Raw genomic sequence first — 14,802 nt, forward strand, 5'->3', positions numbered from 1 at the left:
TCTAGAATATATTGGGATCAGCTCCTTAAAGTTACCCAATGATAGCAAACATTTCTTTGGTGGACATGGAGAAACACCATGTCTCCTTCCTCGAAGATCCGATCTTGTCTTCCAAGATTGGCATAGCCCACTTGGTAGTCCTTAGCTACTTGAATATCATGTCTTATTTCTTTAACCTACTTATCATTTCTTCTAACATCTTCTTTGAGGCTTTCATGTTTTGGGTTGAATTGAAGAAGTTAAGTTGAGTAGGACCATCTTACACTTAGAAAAGACTAGAAAGAGGTCATCTTGATGCTTTAATGGTAAGAAGCATTGTAGGCAAAACTCTACTGAGGGTAGATGCTGCATTCACTACTTGGGTTCTCTACAACAATATGCCTTTGGTATGACCCCCTTGTCTAACCATCAGTTTGTGAGTGGTAAGCTATACTAAGGTAGAGTTATGTTCCAATGGCTTGAAGTAAGCTCTTCCTAAGTTGAGAAGTGAACAAAGAATCTTGATCACTAAGAAATCTTTTTGGAAAACCATGGAGTCTAAAGATTTCATTAACAAACAATCTTGCAATGTCATGAAGAATTTGAGAAACCTTGGTGAGCATGTCCACAATTACCATATTAGTGTTGTATCCTTCTTGGACCGACAGAAATCCTACCACAAAATCCATACTAATGAATTGCCACTTCACTTTAGGGATATCAAGTGGTTGCGGCTTGCTCGATATCTTGACATGGTCTGCCTTTACCCTTTGGAAGCTTAGGGATTCAGTGTGTACTTAAATGCATCACCTCTTGGCTTCTCCCAATGGTAGCTCTTTCTAATTGTGTTGAGTGAGTTGGCATAACCAAGGTGCCTTAGGAATGGGGAGTCATCGGCTTCCAAAAGTATTTAAATCATAACTTAGGATCTTGCTCCTTAAATTGAACATCTCTACTATTTGTATTTTGGGTCCTTTGTTGCTTCTTCCTTTGTCATTTCGATGATAGGGTTACTTGGGATTGATACTATAATAGCTATTGATTTAACTCTTAAAGGTTCCTCCAAGATGAGAGCAATGAGGACCACCTTGTGGCTTAGAGCATGCACATCATTTTGCCTAGCAGAAATCTACTATTGTTATAAGACTTGGATCCACCTTTGTTGTCTCATATTTAGATGTACTTGGATAAAGGTCCATTTGAGACTCTTATGATCAATGACTAGAGTAAAGTTCTTTCCAAGCAAGTACTTTCCCCATAACATGGGAGCACGAATCACAATTGATATCTCTAAATCATATGTAGCACAATTTATTTGAAGTGTTTTTAGCTCCCTTGAGAAGTAGGTCAATCGATGACCCTCTCACATGAGTACATAGCCAAGTATAAGAGAGCTTGTATCTACCATATCCTCGAATTCTTGGTTCAAGCTAGGAAGCTTTAGGATGGGAGCTATTACTAAACTTTGCTCGAGTTCCTCAAAATTGGATGACTCAATTGGGGTGCACAGAATGTAAGTTTGTTTCTTGAAAAAGTTGGTAAACGATGTGGTGATCAAGGCATAAAGACTTACTACCATTTGATCAATCCTAGAAAGCTTCACACCTCCTTAACCAATTTTGGGGGTGGCCATTTTTGCAAATCTTTGACCTTGTCCAGATCAGCTACAATTCCCTTCTTGTATATTGTGAATCCAAGGTACTCTATCTGCTTCTTAAAGAATGGGCACTTACTCTTGTAGGTTAGGATATTGTTAAATATAAAAGAACAAACTCGTCAAGGTAAGAGTTGAAAGCAGTAGCTTGAGTGATTGACATGAATAAGGTCTTCTTGCCACTCGATCCACTGTTGGCGCAAACTTAATCTTGTGCTCAACTTCTTGCTTAGGAGGAAGCTCGATTAGTTTTGCAAGGAAGATGTCTATGAACTCCTTCATCCAAGGGGGTGCTTCTTCTAATTCTTTGTCTTGAGTGATCAATTTTGTTGAGCTTAATAAGATAGGTTGACAATCCTTTCCTTAAACCTTGTGTGATATGTGAAGCTTTAGCTAATTGAAATTTTTATTTACAAGCTTCACCTTGTGTAGTCACTTGACTTCCTTTCAAGTTTTAGAATGAGACTTATCCTATTTTGCAATGGATGTGGGCATCATTGTGATTAACCGGTCCATACCTAATAGGCAGTCATAGGCACCCAAGTTCATGATATGGAATCTTGCACTAGTGAGCTCATTATCTAGATCAAATTCCACATTCCTAGTCTTTTGTGAGGACATATTTTCTTTCCCATTTAGTAGTTCGCTCCATTAAAAGCTTGGATGTGGATGCAATCATTACTCCTAACTGATTTGCACATTTTAGAGAAATAAAAGAATGAGTGCCTCCACAATCTATCAAAAATTTTAAGGGTTTACCTTGATGATTTGTAGGTGTTTAAGTCACTGAGAATCGTTGATTCACTCCTTCTCGTTGAGAGTCACATGGGCCATTCCCCTTTCCATTGTCACTTCCATCATGACATGTATGTATGCAAACGCAGCCATATCATAGTAAGAGAGACTTGTCCATATGTAGGAAGTTGTTATGATCCCACACACGTGCACAAACACACACATGCATATGCGGTGCACATGTGCACGCGCGCGCGCACACACACACATTCATGCATATTTGAGATCAGTATATTATAGTTGCTAAAGTAGCTTGTATCATTGCATGAAACCGTTTGTTGGATGTCTAGCTTAGTATGTGAGCTTCTCCTCTCTCAAATTGTTGCTACATTAGGAGCACCATTGTTCCTAAAAAAATTATCCTTTATAAGATCTTCTAGCTTGGTGTGAATAGCCCTTATCTCTCTTGCCATAGTTCTCTAAGTAATTAAGGAATAAAAGATTTATCTAACAATTTTTTTTGGTTGGCTTTCATACTATGGTGTTTATTTGAAAGAAAAGGTTCTCTAAAACATTGTAACTTTGTTGGTCGCCTCCACATACTATGGTTTTTTTTCATCCTCACATTGTGAATGAAGACAAATAAACCGAAGTTTAAGATTCCATAATTTGATTCAATTCAAAGCAGAGATGCTCTTTTGGTGATGTTTTGATGTGATTTCCAATATTTATTTGTGGTATTGCATCAATTCGATTGAAATAAATGGGAATCTTTACACATGAAAGAGTGGCACCCAATAATACACAAACACATTCCTGAATCTACCAAACTTGAATATTTAACTTACATGGTGTAGAGTGTTCCCAAACTATCAAAAAGTAACAAAAAGAGAAAGGAATGAGGTGTAGCTTCATTTGTCTATTATGATTATAATTTGCGAGTTTGGACGTAACAACTATACTCTCTCTCTCTCTCTCTCTCTCTCTCTCTCTCTCTCTCTCCCCCCCCACGAACACTTATTAACCCTTACATACACATATATTATGCATGCTTAGTGATTTGTTGAAAATGTAAAATATAGGTTGTTATTAGAGCCAATAACCATCTATATAACTAATAAGCAATGATCATAAGACTTGCTAACATGTGATTGGATTTACGGTTGTAGGACAACAAGTACATAGCTTGGAGAGAAGCAGCTTAAGAGAGCACAACTCAAAGTGTGTCTCAAAGTGTGTGGAGAACTATGAATAGAGAAGATTTACATGACTAAGTATGCCCTGAAAGTGGATATGCACATATATACTAACAAAGGGAAAAAACCTCCTGAAAAGGAGAAAAGAGCATTGATAATCCTGATTGTAGTGAACACAAATCAATACTGAAAGATGGTAACAAATACCCCTCAAGAGTGGTACATTGAATAAGAGCTAGCACTCATGTATAGCAAAGTGTACAAATTCATTTTAGCCTATGGCATATACAAAGCATCCATAGATATGACAATACTACAATTCATCACAATTTTCTTACTCTCTTGGCAAGATAAGAGGAGTATTGACACATACCATAGTACTACCTTTAGGGACATGCTTGAGAGAAGTGAACAAACTGTGTAGAGAAGTAGTATGGTTCATGGAACCATTGTCAAAGTACCATATACTTGAATCCACAACATGCATGCATGAATTGTGTAAATAAGGGTCATAACTATGTTGCACACCGAATGCCCATTTTGTATCATACATGATATTTGTGGATTTTGACTTAGAAGGATAGATATTTGCATAACCCATACTAGCCTCTTTCATAACCAATTTAGGACCAGTCCTTAATGACATGAATTTTTTCCCTATAATACTTGCAAACAATCTAACTCTATTTTTTATTATTATCCTTGTCAAGCTTCTTTTTTTGAGCAGCATTTATAGATCTATGCTTACTAACAAAAAAGAAAGCTTTTCCTTTACCTTTCCAACGAACCACAAAAGTTTGGTTTGCAAACACATAATGGACCTGTTTTGCCTAGATTGTTCTTTTGCAACAAAATAGAAGCCCACTCATGAAAGCATTCGGATTGCCTTTCATAATCAAACAAAGAGCAATACAAAACTCCTATAAGAATTAGGAAGACCATTGCAAATAGTTTGCACAAGTGGACTATTTAGCAGAATCCTATATGTAGCAATTAACTACTCCTAATAATCTTTGATCTTGATGAAAAAACTATCCATGGAGTCACTTTCATCAATATGTTCACTCTCTAATAGTTTACATAGGTAAGCAAGTAGCCCCATTTCTTTCTTAATACAAACATGCAAGAGTATCCCAAGCATCCTTAGTTGTCGTATATGAGCAAATATGTGGGATCATGGTACATTTAACAGATATTGTAATCAAAGCACGAGCCTCTGCATCTCTCCATCGCAATAAATCTGCTTAGGAGTAGTTGGTGGTGGTACTCTAACATTAACTAGAGCAAAATTGTAACTTGCAGCATCCTCAACAACACTTGTTTCGATTGCTACTACTGCACTTCCAGCTTTTGAAACACTACCGATATGTCTCTTAAGTCCACGCGCAATATTCCAAAGCCCCTTTGCAACCAATACATGATGCATCATATACGCCCATAATAGATAATTGGCTCCATCCACCAACAGGTCCTCACAACCAACATACAGAATGCATTATTGTTTTAAGCTAGAACCATTAATTGTACTTGATGCAAAAGTTGTCTATACAAAGGAAAATATGCATAAAACCAACCTATGTAATGTAGCACAGTATAAAGGAGACTATAGGCTCTTACTTTGTAGAATCGACTCATGTTGAGAATTTTGCACAATAAGATGAAAGAGCATACACAATACTAGAGTTGTGCAAAGGGAGGCCGAAAAAAATCCAAACAAAATTTTTGAGAATATTGAGCCCTTATGGCCCTTCCCACAATATTAGTCAACTTGTTGACACCCATAAAATCTCATCTTAATTCGAAAGTAAGGACACAGTTTGAAGAAGAAGAAGCTTGAGAGAGCACAACTCAAAAGTACATTGATAAGTATCAATAGAGAAGATTTACGATACTAAGTATGCCTTGAAAGTGAATAAGCATATATACAAGGAAGAGGGCAAATCAATCCATAAACGAATAGATATCCCTACCCGACTGCTAACTAATCTAGAATCTAATGAATAAATGGCAGCAAATAGTAATATTTGATTGCCTGTTTATTAAGTTTCCTAAAATCTATGCAAAGTCGGATTTGACTATTTTTCTTTTTGCTGATAGTAGGCTAGCCTTATGCAATTTTTGTAGCTCCTCAAATAGTCTATCCCTTAGCTCAAAAGGCATACATCTCACTTTTTGTTGAACAGAATGGCTACCCTCCTTTGAGGGAATAGTATGCACAACCAGACTAGAAGAAATACCCCTCAGCTCATCATAGGTTCAGGCAAAAATATCACAAAATTCTTGGATGAAGGACAAAGATGGAAAAAAGTATCCCTGATGGTCCTACAGCCAAAAATTAAAATATGTACAATGACATAATCTGTGTTTATGAACCTCTAGCTATGCCAACCAAAGTGATTATGTAATCTCAAACTTGTAGGAAAAACTAGAAACGATGTCTATATAATATCGAGGATCACAACTTATAATAAAACCCACAACCACATATTGATCTATAATAGGCCACATATGGACAAACATACCTTCACAATGAATCATAGCAAGAGCCACATTTTGTTTCTTGACTGATCACTTGTTTACATTCTCCCTCATATAAATTATCACATAGAAAAATATCCCCACAAAGAAATTACAAACATAGATTACCACTATCTTACTAATGGAAAAACCAAAAATCAATCTTAAAAAAACCGAAAATGGCAAACCATGCCACTTTGGTAAACAAAGGTTTCACTTGTCTTATAATATTGAATCCCAAAAATTTTAATGGCAACAAACCTACTATATCAAAAGTCAGGTGAGACCAGTTACCATTCCAGAGCACTCATGAAGACATGAGTTGAATGGAAGAAAGTAGTTTCCAATCACAAATGTGTTGACTTGGAGGAAAAGAGTTAGCAAGGTATAAAAGGCTACTAACTCCAATAAGGTGAGTACTCTACTTTGGTGACTAACAACTGATTAGTTGTTGGTTAGAGCCAGGCTTTCCAAGTTAGTGAAGGTGCCTCGATGGTGTATGTGGTACAAGAACCACGAAGAAATAATGAAGCATCTTTTTTGGGATAGTCCCAAGAAAAGCCAGTTTGGTGCAAGCTTAAGACAAGGGCTAAAGGAGGCCAATCTCAACAACTCCAGAGGTATGAAAAGTGGGCTATTTGGGGACTCCTCCTTGAAAACCATGCTGATATCGGTGGCAGGTGCTTGGGAAAGTTGAAAAGGTCCGGGGGATTTACAAGGTCTTTGTAAAGAAACTTCAGGTTTGTCCTTAAACCTGTTGCTGTATTTACACACTCTTTCTGGTAATTTATATTCTACCGCGCATTATAAAGTCAGGTCAGGTACTACGTTGTGTCCACTCTGTTTGAAAAGCGGTCTCGAACACCAGCACAGCAGCCGCAGCGAAACAATGGCGAGGAAGCCTCCTTTGAAGAAGTTGAAGAGGGATGAGGGAGAACGATCGCAGCAGAAGCAGCAAAATAAGAGACCGTTTCCTCGGAGGAAGGCCAGTAGGCTGGCGGAGGAGGAGGAGATTGCGGCTCTGGAGGCTCGTATAGACGCAGGAGCGCCGACCCGAGGTTCCAACCCTCTCGCGTCCTCCATCTCTCCTCCTCCTCATAAGCATCAACAGCAGGGACAGCAACAGCAACAGCAACACGAGCAAGGCGCAGAGCTTGCCCCATACGTTGGCGCCACGTTATTTGAGCAACTGCCTATCTCCGACAGATCCAAGCGTGGCCTGGCGGATGTCAAGTTCACACACATGACTGAAATCCAACGAGCAGCTCTTCCCCACGCTCTTTGCGGGAGAGATATCCTAGGCGCTGCCAAAACTGGCTCTGGAAAAACCCTTGCTTTCTTAATACCGGTATGCCGTACTTGTGTTTCTGAGAGAGAGAGAGAGAGAGAGAGAGAGAGAGAGAGAGAGAGAGAGAGGGGGGGGGGGGAGCTGATCAGACCAAACGTAAGGGACTTGTTTCACAAAGCATTCCAAACTGTACCTGGGTGTTTGATGTAGATGGCGTGAAACAGGTCCTTTTTTCAAAACGTTTACTGAAGCAAAAATAGTCCAAGGGTTGAGTCCATCCAACTTCACACTTTTCAAAGATAGGTTTTAACTTTGAGTCCTTGCCAATGGATAGAAAACCACTTATCCTACGCATTTAGCCGAGAAGTGTTGGGATAAAATTTGCATTATATTTGATGTGTTAAAGAGTGTGAAGTAGACTCAAGTATTTGTTTGAGGATGGCTTCAATCCTCTAGACTTCGTAGGATTTTGGTAAGTCTTTTTAAATGTTGGTTTGATACCTTGACTATGGTTTGGCATTGAATATTGAGGTTAACAACTCTAGTAGATCTCATATTAGATGGGTGTAGACGCAATACTTCTTCACCTTAATCTTTTGGGAAAGTGCAATCTACAAGTTTTCTCCCCTCTAGGTCTTTGTACGAGCACTCTTTGATTGACAACCCTCTCAACTCTACCATACTTAATAGTCATCAAAAGAGAAGAAAATTTGTCGAATGTGAATTCTCATGGCACATTTTGTTAGTTTATTGAGAGATGTCGACAATTGCCTATTGTGATGTCTTAGCCTTGAAGATCAAGGTCAACAACTCTAGTAGATCCCATAGTAGATGGGTGTAGATGCAATACTTCTTCACCTTAAACTTTTGGCAGAGTGTAGTCTACAGGTTTTCTCCTCTCTAGGTCTTTGTGTTTGATTGACAACCCTCTCAACTCTACCATACTTAGTGGTAATCAAAAGATGAGAAAACTTGTTGAATGTAAATGGTCATGGCTTATTTTGTTAGTATACAAAGAGATCTTGGCACTTACCTATTGTGATAGCCAAAGTGCCCTTGCACTTAGTAGCAACCCAATCATCACTTAGAAGACAAAGCATGTTGGGATTCATTTTCATTTTACTGGAGTAAGTTGAGCTAGACACGATTTGCTTGGAATCAGCCTTACATGATGAGAGAGAGAGAGAGAGAGAGAGAGAGAGAGAGAGAGAGAGAGAGAGAGAGAGAGAGAGAGAGAGAGAGATTTTGTTCATCTTTAAGGCATTGAGAGATAGAGAAAGAAAGAGGAGGCACACATGTAAGCATGAAATGTGTTGATTTAGAGCTCAATCATCAATACTTAAATTGTGATCTACCACTAAGAAAGATTGCTCATGCAATGATCCCCACTCCCCCATGTGATGCCCCTTCAAAAGGAAAGGAGAATGAAAGGGGATGAATTGATGATAGTCATTAGTCTTGCTAGCTTCCCTCCAAGCATCCCCATGTGCCTCCCTTCCAAAAGGAGGTGAATTGATGATAGTCACTAGTCTCGTTAGCCCCACCTCCACTCCCCCATGTGACTCCCCTCCAAAAGGAAGGGTAAACAAAAGGGGGTGAACCGAATCTAAAGGGAAAAACTCAAAATTACCTTCAATTTGTTGTTGAGCTTGATACTTGAGGATGAGATCGTATTTGGCTCACGAGATCTCATATGGTCTATGGACTCTATGGTAGTCTGAAGACTCATTGACCATGCCGGAACTTAGAGGAGCAAGTTGTGAGGTCCACTCTATCTTGTGTCTCGATGTGCTAGGCATGGGAGTATGATTATGATGTGGTGAAGATGTGTTTGAAGTCATCTTTGCTCTCTTGTTGTTCTTGCTTCTTATGAAGGGCTTTTAGATTAAAGACCTAGGTGTTGTCAAAGAGAACCTTGCTTTGATACAGTGTGAAGAAATACCCTAAAGCAAAAACACAAATAAAAGTATGAAAGAATAAATATAATACGATGCTCATGCAGCAAACAAATTGTGTAGGGAATGAAAACTATACCTCAAACTCTCATGTCTTGAGGACCGAGGTCGAGGTAATGAGTTGGAGAGTGTGTCGTATTTCTAATGGATCCTAAATTGCAGCAAGGAGTCTTTGAAGATGTTTGGTAGCAGTAGTAGCAAATGTAGCAGTAGATGTTGGATATGTGACAAGCGGAGCAGTAAAATGTTGTTGTAAAACACTGCAGTAGAACGCAACAGTAAACGGCATGAAGCGGCACAAGCTATGAGGTAGGGTCTGGAAATAGGCATCAAATGGTTGAAGAAAGTGTGGGGAAGCTTCGGCTGAGATATCCTCTATGAACGGGGTGTGGGTAGCAAAGTTTGGGTAGTTGAAACTTGCAAAAACGAGATTGGGCTGAATGGAGGGTAGCCTAGGATAAGGGATTTGATGGAGTGACGGGACCGTGACGGTCCCTTGCAGCGTTACAAGCTAACCCCCAATACAGTATCACTTTCTTCCACTACATGAGAAATACGATTCATTGGAAATTCAAAAGCAAATCTTTTGATTGGTTGTGGCTTGACTTTGTTTTGTCCTCCTTCTCGCCACTCATTGTCACGAAGATTTTTAACAAAGGATTTCTTCTTCACAAGCCACAAATCGAGCTTAAAGAAATTTCTCAGCCAATCGATGACTTTTTGATGGTGCTTGATGCGTCCAAAAGATAGATGGCTTACCTAATAGATTTACTGACATGGGTATATTATGGTGACACTCTACTAGCCCGCTTGCCCTACCTATTTATAGAAAATTTTGGGACCTCGAACCTCTCCCTGTTTTAAACTCTCTCGAATTGCGATCTATTCTAGGGTTTTTTTGTTAATCAAGCATTTTTGGGGTTGTGAGGAGTGAAGTATCTCCTCCCTAGGATTAAAGTTGGTAGGTTGGCAAAATATCCGCAAGAAAATTGGTATTGCTAGCATTTGCCAAAAATATTGGTTAGTTTGATTAGGAATGCTATTCAAAGGCCAATGGTAGCTGGCCAAATCTAAACCCTTTGCTCTACCTAGGACCTCAAGCGCAATAGGGGAGGGCAATGTTGCCCCTCCTTTACAGTTGAGACTGTTTCATATTCAGGTGCCTACAACATTTCCACCACGTTTGCAAGGTGCTTAACCTTTACTAGCAACATGTGGGGTTGTATGGTCGCTAGACCCACTTCCTTAATCAAACCTTTACTACACTTGAGGGGTTGTTTGACTAGTCTGCCATCCCTCTTTATGTTTGTATGGCTTGTGTTATGTCATGTGTAATGGCGAGAGATATTACAAAAGGGAAAGGGGGGGGCGCAATTGTCAACATGAGTCCGTAGATTGCTCTATCACCTTATCAACCTAATGTGCTACCTATGCGACCTTGTTGTCCTAGTGACATCTCTTGCTTCGTGTGCTGTTGTCTTGCCTCAAAATGCACTTGTTTGCTCTTAACTCATTGCAGAAGTTGTGTACATTGTTTGGCTTACCAAGAAGTGTCTTGATTTGATGTATTCTTACTTTAAAGCACTAATACATTTCATTGCATTTTTGGTATCTCTCTAGTACTTGCATCGTAGGTTTGTATTTTAGTTACAAGCTAAGATTGTGGGGATCGCACATTTGGAAGGCACACTGTCAGGAGGTTTTTGGCGGGGAGTGCCTTTCAATACAGGCGACTTTGGCAGAGCTTTGGACTTCCATCATCCACTCCCTCCACGGTCGGTGGGACCAGGTGTAGGGCAAGTCTCGAGCTCGTCAGGAGCTCTGTTTTCACTTTCTGAGCACCTGGGGCAGCCAGGACTTGTTCTTCATGATGTAGGCAGGTAGCCCCAGATGGCGTTACACCCCCCCTCCATGGCTTCTTGCCCCCATCTCCCCTAGACTACCTTGAGAGGCTTGTATACATGATGTATTTGTGATTTGCATAAGCTCTAGCTAGTCGGTTGAGCATGAGCATTCCATTGTAATCAGCCGTTTGAGTAATATAATGAGCCACATTTTACTTGCAAAAAAAAAAAAGTGGGGATCTACCTCTTTTGATTGAGCTGGAGTCTTGGATCCTTAGTGCTCCCATGACTCCATGTTCTCTCTTGGTTCAACCTTGCTTTCTTGGTTCAAACTAGTGATGGAGACTATTGCGCCTTCCTCCATTTCTATTAGGAGAGGTTAAGATGGCAATAAAGCTGCCAAGTTTCATGTCTTCTCGCCAATTGCAAACCTTGGTACTAAAAGTGAGAGAAGGTTAACTAGTTGTGCTGAACACAATATCTTATCTAAAAGAGGAAAATGATGCACTTAATGGTTCTTGGATGTGTTTATTCTAGCTTGTCTATTATGTTGTTCGAAGCTATGTGTGTTAGCAATCATGTGTGTGTTGTGTGGTCATCTCTTGCTTATGAGCCTCAATTTGAGCTAGATGAGGGCATTAGGAGCTCTAACATTGTATTTGTTTGTCATTCTATGTGTTTTAGACACTTTGGATGGAGGGCACATTAGTGCATTTCTTTTTGTGCACTTTGGCTATTTTTTAAAGTTTGATCGTATTTAGGGTTTTACCACTTTAGGCAACCTATCCTCCTACTTTCGTTGTCCATCATTGATCCTTCGTGATTAGCTAGCCCTCCTCATTCTCTCATCCCCTTGCTACTATGTGGTGTCCACATTTTTGCGTATAGTTGTGTGTTGGGGATGATTGTTGCAGTCTTGTACCTTCAACCGTTGCGGTCACATTGTTTCTTCTCTCTCTTTTATTCTCTTTGTCTCCTCTCTCTCTCTCTCTCTCTCTCTCTCTCTCTCTTTGTGTTCACTTTCCTCTTCGTTGCGGACTGTCACATGGGATCAGAGCCACGCATGGGAGTCGGAGATGTTGAAGAGCAGCACTCTGTTCGCGGTTCCAGTCATCTTCATCTCTAGTTTTGGGGGCAGCACATTTGCATTTTGCCTCATATCTTGCTAGGCCGTTTATTCTCTAGTTTGCAGATTTGCGTTTTGCAGGTGGTCCTTTAGTAGTTCAACACTCCTTTCAAGTAGGCGGCAGCTCCAAAAGGTGCAAGTGGCCATTTCCAGGTGCAGATGGCTCATTTTTAAGTGGACAGACACTGTCAACTCCTTCGTTTTACAGCTGCGCTTCTCCCATTGTCTTGAGTGGCATTCCAGCAGCTTGGGCGGCCTGTTTTCAGGCATCATAGTGCATTTGACAGCTTGCAGTCTTCCCTTGACCTGGACGGCGTTACAGCAGCCTAGGCAGCCTGTTTACAGGCAGCCAGATTCTGCGGTTTCAGTCCTAGGGTCTTGTTCTCCTGCTTGATGGACACCTCAACACGTTGGACATTCAGACAGACTCATTTTTTTGCTGCAATTATTACTAGGCACTCTTGGTGGCCTAGGCGATTGCATAGCTGACCATTGGTGTTTATATTGTTCTCTTCCCATCTGCGTTTTGGAGTAGGGCTCCCTAGTCAAGACCCGCACTTTGACTCATGTTACATTATTAAGGTAAATTACGGGAAACAGGCGCGAGGGATGACCGTCCGGGGGACTTGGGCACCCGAACGGGGTTTAGGGGAGCCTAGAATGAAAGAGAGTCCAAGAATAGTAGGACTCACCAAGAGTTGATGGCTGGCAATTGGATCACGATGGGAGTTGCTAGCAACTATCTAGGCAAGGTTGGGAGGAGAAACGCATCTCGTGCCTTTATCTCGAATCTAACTGAGCTTGTATTCATCTCTGCCCCATCGTATCAGTTCTCACACTGAATCGCCCATCGTATCACAGTGGTATGAGAGCAGGCGTCGGGTCCTCCTTCCTTCAGAGCCGTCGGGTTCTCCTTCAGAGCCGTTGGGTCCCGCTTCCGTTTGTTTTCTCGTGAAGCTTTTTTTCCGGCACCCACACGACACGTCATACAGAATCTGGCGTGAAGTCGTTACCCGACACGTCACCCATCATCCAGCGTGAAGACGGTGCCCCACACGCTTTACGCTTGTATTCTGGACACGATTGACTTCGTGAGATGCAACAAATAAAAAACAGCACTATATCGCCTAGCGCCTCTGTGACCAGCTCCGGCTGCAGGTTATTGTCTAACGACTGCAGAATAGTCGTGTGACAAGTACAGTTTGGTAGAGAACGAATTCAGGGAAGGCGTATAGATGGTTCACGTGACCATTAGGAAGGGGTGTATTTAGTCCCCTCCTTACTAGGTGTTTCTGCCAATAAGCTTCATTTCCAGCGTGATCGGCTCAGTTTGGGAAATACAAATTATCCCTCACTCTTTAGGGTTATTATTAAAAGCCAGCAACAGTTGCCTTGTCACTATAACCAGGGAAGTACTTTACTTTGCACGCAAATTTCTTATATTTGCTTTCCAATTTCAGTGTATCAATGGAAGAGAAAGGGAAAGAGGGAGTAACTGAGGGTTCTAGTTCTGGGGACCACCCTATGGTAGATTCCCATGAAACGGAGATACAAGAAGAACAATGGGAAGAATTTTTTGCCACACGAGAACAATTTGATGATCTAACTGCTCGTGTGCAGGCACAGGGGTTTCAAATGGAATTTTTAACTCAAACACTCACCGAAATAAAATCTCAATTAACTTTATTACTAGAAAGGGATAAAAATAAGATAGAAACCTCGGATATCCCATCTTCATCGAAAGATTTGGATGTGACTATGCGAGATCCTAAGGAACCCCACCACAAGTTGAGAGATAATCCAATTTTAAAAGATATGAAACCCCCTCAGTTTCACAGGGAGGAAAAAGATAAAAATAAAGACACTATCTTTAATTTTCTCCAAAAATGGGAAGATTTGCACAAACTTAAAAATACTCCACCACATCTCCAAGCGCTGGAGGCCAGTTTAACTTTGGGGCCAAAGGCATATAAATGGTGGTGAACTTTAAAGAAGGCAAATAAAATACCTGAAACTTGGGCTCAATTGGAATCGGTCTTTTTGAAAGAATTCCTTCCTGAAAATGAAATGGAAAGAAATTGGGAAGATTGGGATTATGTCAGACAAAAGGGAAGACCCCTGCTGACATATTTGGAGGAATATCGTGAGATAATCCTCAAATTGAAAGGAATAGATGAGTTTCAAAAGACGAGAGGATTCATTAGGGGACTAGATAAGACCTGTAAAAAGGAAGTAAAAAGGAGTTCACTTAAGACTCTTGAAGAGGCAATTAAATTTGCATTAATCAATGAAGATAGTACGCGTCTAGGTACACTCACTAGTCTCACTAATACGGAGCCGAAGACCAAGGAATCGGAAACCTCAAAATTTGTAGGCAAATTTAAAAGGAAAATGCCATTTTTTAAGGGCAAGAAACAACCTTTTGAAAAGAAACAATATGTAAGGCCAAAGTTAAGTCCAGATGACTTTGATAAGGCCAAAAAAGAAAAGCTGTGTTTCAATTGCCTA

At 40.4% G+C, this 14,802-nt stretch overlaps 1 protein-coding gene across 1 annotated transcript in view; it reads left to right on the plus strand.

Annotated features, from left to right (window-relative positions):
* Window positions 1–6,902: 6,902 nt before the first annotated feature.
* The window catches only part of LOC148031767 (DEA(D/H)-box RNA helicase family protein), a 28,128-nt gene continuing 20,228 nt past the window's right edge, over window positions 6,903–14,802 (plus strand). Inside the window, exon 1 of the mRNA XM_087685424.1 lies at window positions 6,903–7,429. Coding sequence (XP_087541550.1) covers window positions 6,971–7,429 — 459 coding nt within the window. The 5' untranslated portion in view covers window positions 6,903–6,970. The remainder of the gene's footprint in view (window positions 7,430–14,802) is intronic.

The sequence above is a fragment of the Lygodium microphyllum genome, chromosome 9, assembly GCF_053477565.2.
Source record: "Lygodium microphyllum isolate KBCC chromosome 9, Lygodium_microphyllum_v1.1.10, whole genome shotgun sequence".
NCBI classification, from domain to species: Eukaryota; Viridiplantae; Streptophyta; class Polypodiopsida; order Schizaeales; family Lygodiaceae; genus Lygodium; species Lygodium microphyllum.